General features: G+C 39.8%; 2 protein-coding genes across 2 annotated transcripts; one reads left to right on the forward strand and one right to left on the reverse strand.

The window, feature by feature from the left end:
- The first annotated feature begins 1,610 nt into the window (after window positions 1-1,610).
- On the forward strand, window positions 1,611-7,605 carry LOC113672890 (carotenoid-cleaving dioxygenase, mitochondrial). Its single transcript, XM_027189236.2, has 3 exons — window positions 1,611-2,362; window positions 4,357-4,884; window positions 5,128-7,605. Exons 2-3 carry the CDS (start codon window positions 4,377-4,379, stop codon window positions 6,138-6,140), a joined length of 1,521 nt encoding a protein of 506 aa, XP_027045037.2. The 5' UTR covers window positions 1,611-2,362; window positions 4,357-4,376; the 3' UTR covers window positions 6,141-7,605.
- On the reverse strand, window positions 7,520-11,288 carry LOC113672878 (uncharacterized). The gene is made up of 3 exons (XM_027189224.2): window positions 10,784-11,288; window positions 9,314-9,901; window positions 7,520-9,042 (listed from the first exon to the last, which is right to left on the reverse strand). Exons 1-3 carry the CDS (start codon window positions 10,989-10,991, stop codon window positions 7,877-7,879), a joined length of 1,962 nt encoding a protein of 653 aa, XP_027045025.2. The 5' UTR covers window positions 10,992-11,288; the 3' UTR covers window positions 7,520-7,876.
- Window positions 11,289-12,442: the final 1,154 nt, after the last annotated feature.

A 12,442-nucleotide genomic window follows, 5' to 3' on the forward strand; every position in this document is an offset into this window, starting at 1 on the left:
AAAGTTACACACCACAAAATTGATAGATAGGCCTGAAATGAAATTCTATCTTGTTATTGATTATACGTTGCCTAGCACGTGACTTAAATCTACCCAGGCGGAGATCTAAAATGACGGTGGCAGGCTTGGCTTAGTTATATCACTCAAAACTCGTTCCCGTTTGTCTCATTTGATAAAGAGGGAATCGTTAATGTTTTCATTAAGACAGTATTGCCTTGATTTTCTAATATTTACAACGAAAGACAGTAAATTTCACTTTTCACCCACATTTACTTCCAACCTTTTCTTTTGAACCAGAAACAAAAATGATAGACGTTTAAAACACATGACATCATCCACCTTGTTAAATGTAATAGCATGATCATTTCAATTGTAATGCCTTCTTGTCCCAACGTTACTTTGTTTCTTTGCTACATTAGCGAACACTGAACTACTGCTCGTACTCTAGATGACAATCAACCACAAAATTCCCTAAACCAGATAACATTAAACATAATCTCAAAAATCATGTGTCAATTCACGAGTTTGCTCACAGAGCACTTTGATCTGTTGATTTTTTCTTTCTTTCTTTCTTTCTTTTTTCCGTCTTCCTTCCTTCTTTTCTTTCTTTCTTTCTTTCTTTTTTCTTGCTTTTTCTTTTTTCTTTCTTCCCCTCTTCCTTTCAGTTTACATTTATTCCTTTCTTTCTTTCTTTCTTTCTTTCTTTTTCTTTCTTTCTTACTTTCTTTTTTCTTGCTTTTTCTTTTTTTCTTTCTACCCTTCTTCCTTTCAGTCTACATTTATTCCTTCCTTTCTTTCTTTCTTTTTCTTCTTCTCCTTTTCTACAGTACTACAATGAATACAGTTCACACTGGATGCAAGATATTTGAAGGGACTGGTTTGAACGGTGCTGTATTAATCCATACTTAATAACAGTTGTCCCACTCTCCTTTAGCCCCAGTCCCAAAAACTCAGTTTAACTTTGTTGCTAAGATGTTGAAGTTTGGTCAGTATGGAGGCAACAATGATCCAGTGAATAAGGAACATCAAATACTGTAGGAGAGGAATATACAGTGCTTTTTTTCTTTTTTGTTTAAGTAACGGTGAAATTTCTTTTGAACATTCCCTTGACAAAGAGAATCAAGGACTGCTATGTTCGATTACTCATTACTTTTGGAAGAACCGTTAAGATACGCAAATCTTTCCCCATCCCTTTATTTTTTCTTCCTTGTTAACTCGCCTTTTATGTGCCAGTTTTCAAAGAAATTGTGCTAAGTCAATCTGTTCCAGGGTTCTCCCCAGTTTTCAGCACAGCAGGTAAGAGACCTTTTCAAACCGGTAAAGCACATTTGCAGCTTCAGGCGGCTGGTCATTCTCAACTTTGTCATTTCCTAAAGCATTCAGTACATCGCGCCTATCAAAAATTCTCCATCGAAAAATTCATAATGTGAACGATACACCTTTAGGTTCAGAGGTCGAACAAAACAAAGTAAAAATTTTGTTTAAAAGCATTGTATTTGACTATGCCCTTTCCAAACTGCTCATGACGTAAACTGGTCTCCCTTCGATTTTGGGTGATATCTTTGGCGTCACTTACATGGCATATCGCTGGAAAATCAGCGGTGTCAGCTACGAATCGCATTGCTATGAAATCGAATCACAGTGACTAGCTGAATTCGTGTTACAATCGTCTCAAATTCAGAACTTTTACGCTGTCGAGAGATTTTATTTTCAAGGCTTCTTTCAAACCGTTGTCTGAAACACATTTCAAGTAGAATATCACGATGAAGACCAGCTTTGTCCCCACGTGTTCGTGAGGCAATTGTAGAGCTGTTAAGGCGGTTATTTCTGGCAATTGGCTGCTATCTTGTTACTGGACAGAAACGACAGCATTGCTTGTTACCGTTTCATCGTGGAAACTGAACAACTAAACGACACCACATTTGCACGTGCAGAGAACTGACAAATGTCATGAAATTTAGCAGAAAGCCCGCGAAAAATCACTCTTGCTTCGAAATTCGAAAGGTACCAGTCAGTGTTAGCTAACTAAAGCGCACGTAGATCTATAATAGTGCACACTGTTGGCTTGTTATTACACTTTTCTACCAGATTAGTTCACCATAAATGCGTATTTTTTAAGGATTCTGAGCGTTTGAAGGCGGTAATAAGAGCTCTTACAAGCTGTAAATTTTACCGGTCACTGCCTGATAAGGAGAACCCTGCTGTTCATGGTCCAATTCAAGGCAGTGCAAATGTTTCTAAGGACTCTCTATGCCCATTACATGAATACATACTTAGATCTAAATAAGGAAGATTAGGTCTTCAGCAGTGCTTAGAAGTTCAAGTAGGGAACGGAACATTAGGAATATCCGCTGCCTCAAAGGTAAGTCGTAACCTTTAGCTTCTTTAGATGTGCTCTGTAACGATTGTTCAATTACTGAAAGGGTTGAACTTATGATGCAGTTTAAGGAGTGAAACGAAGGTAGCGCGTTTAAGCGAGTCTAATTCCATAATGACGTTCGTAGAAATACTCATTTGTTACGCTGTAAAAGCATTGTTTTGCCTCGAGGTATTACGACTGAAATTATTTTTAATATAGTGATGTGATGGCATTCCCTCAGTAGTTTACATTTCTTTTCTAGCCGTAATGTACGATAGACTGCTATGATGCAAAATGCAATATCATGATTAACACCGTCAAACGCAACAGGATTATATATGCAAATTGTTTTGACAAATAAAATTTCGACAACAACAACACTAATTATGCATCCACCTGAAAGTTCGTTCAAGCTTCAACCCCAATTTTCTTATCTTTCCCCATTTTAGTTGCTTTTTTAACGCGATTCAATTCATGACACTATGAAAAGTCAATAGTGACTAAACGAGTTAGTTCGAGTTAAACTTCTACTTAAGCATTAGCAACGGTATCAATTTTGCCCTGCATTCGCCCCAACAAGAATGTGACGAGATCTCGCTCTCTAGTTTCAGCACGGCTGATATTTGTAGATCGTAAGAACTCCGATTCTTTAGCGACTGATTGACGCGTTTGTCATCCTGAAAAGTTTATTCGCATCTTTCGTTGGTTTGTCGTAAACAGCGTTTGGATTTGCAAAGGGTTCTTGTTGTCATAACCTTTTACGCGTGACCAGGTTCTAATTTAAAGAAATGACCCTGACGCGCACGTGCAACGTTTCTAGTTCACGGCAGGGAAATGCATTTCATGCACAAAATACATGTAGTGACTTGTGCACGAAATTTTTTATGAGTTCTCCACGTTAACTTCCTTTAGTTTGTCATTCCATGTTTTATTTTTTTGGTCTTTGAGAAGAATAAAATTTCTATACCTGTTACGTAACGTTGAACGAATAATTTTATCCTTAGCAGGAGCCCATTTCTCCTGTCCTTAGTAAGGATTTCTTCTAATCTTTGCAGTTCTTTCTTTCTTCTTTCGATAATTTAGCATTTATGACGAGAAATATCTTTCAGCCGTGTCAGTTTAAAATTTGTATATTTTGTCGATATTCAGATCACGTTTAAATCACGCGATTACGACTTCAACAATGTTCTCATCAACCGCCGTTCTCGATGAGTTGATAACAAACTCTTGGCCTGTCCGATTTTCAGTGATTTAGATTAAGTGAAATTTAAAATGGCAGTAATTCTGATATAGCGAAAATTTCATGTGGGTGAAATATCACTTTAATATTTGCAGTGTTGGATGGGAAGCACATTCTCTATCGTCACGCGTTCCACTTGTCACATTTGAAATCACGTGCTTACTCAGCCGGCAAGCAGTCTGTGAGGAACGTTAACAGACGAGAGGTCTGCAAGTCCTTGCAGACTTTGCTTTAGGGCTTTTACCACCTACTCGCGAACGAAGAAACGCTAATGTAAAGAGGGCTGCTTGCACGCACGCTTATGCTCACACACAAATATCTCTTGTTTAAAAGTTTTGATAAGATTACAACCTTGAGATAAAATAAAAAATAAGAGCGAAAGACCCATCACGGCTGCAAATTTGCTAAGAACCTTAATTGTGAGAGACAGCTAGCTAGGGAATTCAAGCCCAGGGGTTTTCCTTGAAATGCTGTTGGTGACCGGAAGGCGAATGCGATTGCCCCGTTTTATGCGCACTATAACACCTATTAATCTGTTGGAAAGGCAATTATTTTAGCAGCAAAAGACAAACACCAAAGATTCGCTCTAAGCTCTGGGATAAAGTCCTCAGAACTATCGCCTACCCTTCTTTTTGAGTTAGAAATCTTGAAATGTCTCCTTCCGTTTGAATAAACAATTCAGAACTATCTCTTTTATGCTTGATCATTTTTGACGAAAATTTTTTCACTATAAATGGTATACCCCATTGTTTCTCAGGCGCTTCCACCGTTCTACCCATGACCGAAACGCAAGACATTTCTCCCTTGTTCCAAACTGCTGATGAGCAATCTGAGCCAATCAAAGCGGAAGTTAAAGGTAACCTCCCCTCCTGGCTGACCGGGACCATGATAAGGAATGGACCTGGTAGATTCGAGTGTGGTGACACGTCGTTTAATCACTGGTTTGATGGCCAAGGTCTGCTACACAGCTTTCACATACAAGATGGTCACGTGACTTACAGCTCCAAGTTTGTACGAAGCGAAAGTTATGCAGACTCAAAGAAACGCAAAAACTCCATTCATCTCGAATTCGGCTCTTTTATTGCCCCAGATCCCTGCCAGAATATCTACGACCGTTTTGTGTCGAAGTTTTGGATGAGTGAAGTGCCTTTTGACAACGCATTTGATTCCGTGTTTACCTTGAAGGACAGAGTCTTTGCAGCAGCTGATTCCAACATCATATTTGAAATCGATCCCAAGACCTTGGACACTTTAGATAAGGTCGATTTTGCCAAAGAGTTTCCAGGTGAAATGAGCATTTCTTGTTAAACAGTTTGTATTAATCAGTTAAATATTTACTGCACTTTCTGTTGGTCAATATAAGGTTTGAAGGCGAATGCACTGCTTCCATAAAATAAAACTCTTTCTCTTTCTGGCATTTTAGATTTGACCAATCAGAGAGCCGTTAGGTCTCGGTTATTTCTTTGTATATTGATCTGTCCCATTCAACTTTTGAATAACTACTCACCGTAGTTGTTTGTCCCACAAGGTGACGCCAAGATCAAATTCACCACAGCACATCCCCAACACACTGAGGATGGTTCACTTATCAACATCTCCGTGACACACGCTAAAGACTCCATGTACGATATCATAGAAATCCCAGCCTCCAAGACGGGAAAGGACGAGCATCCTCTGGAGGGGGGTAAATTGATTTGCTCGATCCCACCCACCAACGGAGTTGGGTATATCCACAGTTTTTGCATCACCGAGAACTATATCGTGGTTCCTGAAGCACCACTGGTACTGAATTTGTGGGAGGCTTACGTTCACCGGTTAAAGGAGAGTGGTGTCGTTGATTGGTTCCAGTGGATAGAAAATGAACGTGGCAGATTCCATGTTGTCGACAGGAAGAAAGGTACTCACGTTGGAATATTTACAGCTGATCCGTTTTTTACGTTCCATCAGGTCAACGCTTTCGAAAGGGACGGGAATATTTATGTAGACACTTGCTGTTTCCATGATCACACAATCATCAAACAGACATACTTGCATAACATGCGATCCACCATAATCCCAGGGGTAAAGAAGCTCGATATCCCTGACATTCGACGCTACGAGCTTCCTCTCAAAGACCTCGGAGATGTAAAGTATGGAAAGCCCCTTGAGAGAGGACCTGACGGCCTGGATTATACTATTCTACATGCCGGCGTGGAATTTCCAATTATTAACGACACAGAAAAGAATGGAAAGCCCTACAGTTTTTTCTATGGTGTAGGAGCTGATGATCAAAAGTGGTTTAGTCACCTGGTGAAGGTGAATACAGAGACCAAAGAGTATATCACGTGGGGAGAGCCTGGAGGTTTTGCGTCAGAGCCTGTATTTGTCAAAGCGCCTGATGGGAAAGATGAAGATGACGGTGTGGTGCTGTCATGCGTAATAAACATCCCAGAGGAGACCACCTACCTTTTGGTGCTGGATGGAAAAGAATTCAAGGAATTGGGGCGAGGTGTAGTAAAAGGAATTACACCAATGAGCTTCCACACCGGCTTCTTCAAATAGAACATAAACTCGTATGTTATCACCTGGCTAAGCTTTAAATGGATCGTGGTCTACTTTTGTAGAACTTGTAGAGCTCCATTTAGCTCATCCTACTTTACTAAGTTGAGAAGCCGTATGAATGATTTATTTCAGTATAATTGTTCAGGCGATTATCGAGATACGCGCACTTTGATTGATTGCGGATTGCGTCATATCTCGCGATAGTCACCACTCGCGCAAGTTGTTTGATATTAAAGCATAGAGTCGGATCAAACAGCTGAAGTAAAATTTTTGTCTGTCCCAATGAATGTTAGGCTATTGCTTTGGCAGTTGTAACTAGTAGCTAGTAGCTATCAGAGTGCGATATCCTGGAATTCTCCGACGCAGGAGACAGTAGCCAAGAAGTCTCAAAATTTGGTTATGTGTGTTTTAATGAAAACTAAAGTTTTACAAGGTCTTCGCACGATCACGATCAAAGGCTATCTAAAATATCGACGTTTCGGATTGACAACTTATTGGGAGTGTACTTCCTGTCATTTTACATATATCTGGGCTGAAAGATTACATACTTGCGTAATGTGTGCCCTAGTCCCCGCCATGCGATATAGAATTCTAAGATCTTATTTACTTATTTACTGTATCGCAATTTGTTTTTTATCACAACCTCTAATCAAATCTTCTAATGCCAAATCTGCAATCTTCATTTTGCTCTGTAATGGGCGTGGGATTTGTTACCAACTAAATTTTATTTTTAGCTTGTATTATGTAAACAGGTTTCTCTTACATTTTTAGAATATTTTAATGTTGTTCCATACAGATACCTTTTATATTGACCAAGTTGCTTTCGAAGTCGTATTAATTGTGTCGGAAAAGATATGGCTGCATCTTTAACAGAATCTCATTAAAATGGCTAAGAATCTCATTAAATGGCTAAGATACATGCTGATAATTTGTGCTTTACTAAAGAATTTGTTGTCAATTTATTCGTTCACTCCTTTTGATAATTGGAACAGTATCCAAGGAGGCAACAACAAATTAAAACAAAAAGAAACACAAAAAAATCCAAGATTGAAATTATGAAGATATGTTGGTGGAAAGCAATTATAGTTTTCTGAACGCGGGCTTTCTCTTCTCAAAGTTTTCAACATGAAATAAGTCCGCGCTTTGTTGGTTTTGTTGACAGTTTGCTAGTTTGTCCATCTTTTGCTTAGTCCTCGTAATTGGGAAATCTGAATGGCTCGTAAAATCGTTCCATTATATTACACACAAAAAAAGCTCAAAGAAAACAAACAGAATAACATCTTACCTATGTAACATGCAGTCACGTGATGGTAATTACGCTCTCTGCAATAATATATATCACTGGAAAGGATTATTATCATTAGACCTCACTAACATACGTTACGTAAGCTTTATTTACTTCTTTATTTACTTCTGATAATATCATTACTAATATTTTTTCAAGAGATTAAAAACTGAGAGAACCTATCCGCATGACCCACGATTTTTTTTTAAAGTCTATTTAAATTTCGCGCCACGCTGGGAAACTACTCTTTTTTATACCTCCCATGATTACGTGGTAAACGGTCTAGATACCATCCGTCTGTGCGGTTTTTCAAAAATTGAAGTATGGCTTCAAGGCTAAACATGGTTACGGAGTTAACATATTTCGATCAAATAGTAATAAGTTACTTGAGGAGTGTCTAGTTCACGAAAGGCTTTGGAAATGTTAGCAACATGTCCTTCCCTTGTGGCTCTTATGCTTCTCCATAACACTTGAGCTTTCCTAATGTGTGATATCCTTCTTCTCGTGGCCAGTCCCCCAAGTCACCAAGTCTAATTTGTGAGACGGGCAGGACAGACTTGTCTGTCAAAAGGCCACTATCCTCTCTCCAGCCGGCATTAAAAAACGAAAACCGATTACCATCGCAGTTGCACTTTTTACCAGATAAACAAGAGTTTGTCACTCCGCATGCGCACCTTCTATAATGACCTCTTGCTCCGCCCCAGTAATTCATCTGTGTTCCACTACGTGACACCCACCAAGCGTTACCATCCGAAACCGATCCTGCGTCATTTTTACATTCGTACTTGATAAACTGTTCACAGTTCTTTGAGACTTGAGTAAGCGCTGCCAACTGAGCGGTGCTGACTCCAGTATATCGTACGTCTTTCCGGTAGCATCCTGCAGGTTCACATTTATTGGTATTACCGACGTGAGTTCTACTCTCACTGTCGTGACTAATGATTGTCACGCCAACTCCACCCTTGTAACTCATGTCACAGTAAACACTGAAGGGTGTCACACCTCCGTTGCCATCAGGGTCAATAATATAATTACCTGACAGGGCACCAGGCTTCTCTGCTTTTATTCTGCTGCAAGACTTGGGCTCGGACTTAAGAACTTCGACGAATGATGTTGTCTCGATAGACCGCTTAAAATTTTTGGCTTCACATGAGTAACTCCCAGCCTCATTTGGAGAAACTTTTGTGAGCAGCAAAGTTCCATTTGGATAAAGAACATGATTTTGAGGAAGTGCTTGACCCGACTTTTTCCAAAATATATTTAATGCACCTTGTGCTGCACAATGTAAAACTACTTTGCTGGAAGCTGATACAGTCACTTTCTGTGGAGGGATTATTCTAAATTTGAGTGTGTCAAGAACTGTCACTTGGGCGACAGCCGAGTCTTCTCCGAGTAGATTCGATGCTACGCATGCGTAAGCTCCACCGTCTGCTTTTTCTATATTAGAAATGGTCAGGGTTCCATTGACCACTGTCGTCTTTTTCCTCGGTAGTGGGCTGAAGGCTTTTTGCCATGTGACCGTTGGAGTCGGCTGACCGCTGGCTTGGCAGACCAGGGTCACGTTTTGGTTTTCTTCAACAAGTACAGACGAAGGTTTCCGAATAATGTTAGCACCAACTGAAAAAGAAAACAGAAAGAAAATAAAACTTTAGTGTATTATAGGTAATACTTTGTCAGTGATAAAGACAGAGGTAGGCCATGTTTTTCTATAACTTTAGGACATCAGCTCCTATTCCCAGCCTGTCGTACCCTACCCAATGTCACGCATGCAAGTGAGGCTATAGTATACTGAGCTATCACTATTCCGTCTTATCGTACGAGTAAATAAGAACTGATCAAATGTAACAAAATAAATATGCTAAAAGACAAAAAGTGAAACGCTAGCAACCTTGAATAGACAACGCAGCTGTAGCATTCATCATTCCCAAGATGTTTTTTGCAACGCAAGTGTACATTCCGTCATCCCCTGACGTAACACTCGTGATCACCAGACTTCCACGTGATGCCACAATACGCTTATCCGTGGGGAGAGTTGAGTTCTGCTTTAGCCATGTCACCTCTGGCTCTGGATTTCCAGCAGCCAGGCATTGAAACGAGGCTGTTCCACTTGCGTTTATCACCTGAGACTTTGGATGTACCACGATCGAAGGAGTTGAGATGGATTTGCCAGGGTTTCCCTTGACTCCGGGGGGTCCTATAGGCCCTGGAGGTCCCTGGGTACCCGGGGGGCCTTGGTTTCCCCTAGGGCCCTTAATCCCCTGTGGTCCGGGTGGTCCGTGTTTTCCTGGAGGGCCTCTGAGGCCCGGTCTTCCTCGTTTTCCCCTAGTGCTTTTTGGGCAATGTACATTACAGGTTATGTCGCTCAAAGCAAGTCGCACTTCCCTTTGGATGACATCGCGATCGATGCTGTCGCTGACATTTCTTTTGTTTTTGAGGGTTTGCACCCGACGCTTGTGACGTACGTGAAACTCTAGATCTGTGAATAAGAACGGACGGAAATAGTACACACTGTTATTTTTTGTGTTAAATCGCCACTAACATAATTTTATGACAAATTCAGGTTGGTTCAGATGTAAATCAGCGAAGTAAAACTTGCTGAACTCCCCTCGATGTCTATTTGGTCTCTGGGGTAAGATTAGGGTCGGATTGGACGAGACGAAACGAAAATGCCCAAATATTGAATGGACAGCCACAACCGGTGATGACTTTGTAGATCTAACCAACAACCCTAACCATAAACAATATTTCCTTTGGAATAGGTTTTACTGATTCAGATAAAATATCAAATGGCGTTACCATATCAAAGCAGCTTAGACTAGATTTTCCCGATAAAGTAATTGGCACATTATCCGACCGGTTTTTTTCCTTTCTTCTATGCTTCCCTCTATATCTGCTAGGTTTACGTGTTGCTATTTAGATTTGATAGATATCGTGGTTTATATGGTGAGATGTGCACTTCATGCAACGAGGAAGTCAATTTGGCTGAAACGTTATGTATACTTAATGAAGCCTATTCCAAGCACAAGTGGATATTTCCTTTTGAAATATCACCATCTTTTGTTTATCTCTTAAGGAAGTCGTGAGGCTCACGGCATTAAATTATGCCGGAAGCTAGGCGATGTCAGGTTTCAGCAAGAAAGGACGAGTTGAAGGATGAAGCTAATACGGATGCGAGTACATTTTCTGACAGTAGCTGATTTATTAAAGCTTCAATGAAACGTTTTTTTCTCCCATTAAGAACTTAAACGATTCTTCTTGACGGGAATCATCCCACATTTATAATTTTTGTGCTCACCGATGTTCAGTTTTACAGTAATAGTTCAATGGCAATTTTTGCTACACATCGATTTTCATTTACCTTTATCTGAGGTATGTTCCAAGGAAGACATATCTTCGTCACTTCCCTTGTTTCGTAGCTCGAGGTTTTCTTCTTTTAGTTGATTTAATTCTTGAAGCATTTTTCGATGAGCGTGAAGTTCAACCTCAACATGAATGAATCCTACAAGACAGATTGCAGTGAGGAAAACAAGCGTGCTAGAGGCTTGTCTTGGCTGTGATTTCTTCATATTAACGTTCAGCAAGGCGGCAGAGAATTGCTGGCTTGAGAAAAAGCCTCTGGTATAAAAGCGCAGCCGGCAAGCTTCTTACAAAGTCTGGACTACTCATATTTCGTGTTGCTGCTACGTGTTCTCTTAATCAATCTTGTTAATCATTACTTCCGCTCACGCAGTGCATGTGATGTACAGTCATCTCTCTCGTAAGCGGACTCTCTCGGGAATTGGAAAGAGTGTCCGCCTACGAGAATTGTTCCCTTAGCACTAAAGAAAAAAATTATACTGGGAAGGAAGTCCGCTTAAGGGAGATTCAAGGAGGAAAGTAGATCATGACGAATGTGGTCGTAACTTGACATCATAAATGTTATGTCAAAAGAAGGGACAGCTTGCTTTCCCCCTTTGCTCTGTCAAAGGTCATATTTTTGTTGATTTGCATATTAAGGAAAAGTTTATTGTTAAGAGTCAATTATTATGCATGAAGTGTCCGCTTACAATAGAGCGTAGACAAATGAAAAATCCAATTTTGTGTCCGCGTTTGTTTTTTACGCTTACGGGAGTGTTTAAAAGCACAGTTTTACTGGCTGGGTGGCAAAACGGGAATGAAAAATAGTGTCTGTAAATAGAGCTTTCTTCTGATGCGAGTGTCCGTCAGCGGAGAGTTCATTGTGTTTATATTTCTTTTAACAGGCCAGGTCACATGAATAAGGAACTTTCATGCAGTTATGGAATGCAGTCACAATAATAACTACTTAGTTACGACACAGCACGACTGTTACGTTACAAGTTTTCAGGATAAGGATTACAAGTGCACGTTCTAGATACTTAAACCAAAAGTCCGCTTTTAAAGAATTTATCCTTGAAATGTAACAAACTTTACCACGCAATCATTGAATTGACACTAATCAAGTTGTACCGAACTCACGTTTGATATTGGGAATATTGAGATGCGAACGAATCTTGAATCACTTGTGTAGAGATTTAAGCGGAAGGATCTTATATCTTTATGACTCAAATCGCTCAAAGAACAGCTAGATCTCTAGATTTAAGATAATCAAATCAGAAGTCGTCATACTGTCAGGGACTGGATCATCAATCGCGATACGCCTTTTGGAACACGGTGAATTAAAGAATTGCATTGTCATCTCTGAAAAGGACTTCAAAATTTTCTTCTTTACTCAACATCAAACGCTAACACATTCAATGTAAGACGTATATCAAGATATATCCCTGGTAAAGTATCTCCTACTCAATCGTTACCATGATATTCTACGTCAAACAGAACTGCTAGCTTCTTCATAACTACCTTTTTCCTTGACATCTCCAGAATCTATTGATCAATTTGCAAACGTTTTCGGCGGAAATGAATAAGATAAATTAGACAGCTTCATATCAGTTTTTCGGTGTTATTGAGTTAAGATGTGCGATATATGAACCCTCAAAATTTAAAAGAAAACGTGCATTAA

Source organism: Pocillopora damicornis, chromosome 7 (assembly GCF_964200805.1).
Source record: "Pocillopora damicornis chromosome 7, jaPocDami1.2, whole genome shotgun sequence".
Taxonomy (NCBI): domain Eukaryota; kingdom Metazoa; phylum Cnidaria; class Anthozoa; order Scleractinia; family Pocilloporidae; genus Pocillopora; species Pocillopora damicornis.

Bases quoted from the DNA above. Each gene is read 5' to 3' on its own strand.
- LOC113672878 (XM_027189224.2), bottom strand. From the start codon at position 10,991: ATGAAGAAATCACAGCCAAGACAAGCCTCTAGCACGCTTGTTTTCCTC. The intron at 9,902-10,783 runs GTAAATGAAAAT...TCTTATTCACAG, and splicing joins GGAACATACCTCAGATAAAG to ATCTAGAGTTTCACGTACGT. The intron at 9,043-9,313 runs GTTGCTAGCGTT...TTTCTTTTTCAG, and splicing joins AGCTGCGTTGTCTATTCAAG to TTGGTGCTAACATTATTCGG.
- LOC113672890 (XM_027189236.2), top strand. From the start codon at position 4,377: ATGACCGAAACGCAAGACATTTCTCCCTTGTTCCAAACTGCTGATGAG. The intron at 4,885-5,127 runs GTGAAATGAGCA...TTGTCCCACAAG, and splicing joins TTTTGCCAAAGAGTTTCCAG to GTGACGCCAAGATCAAATTC.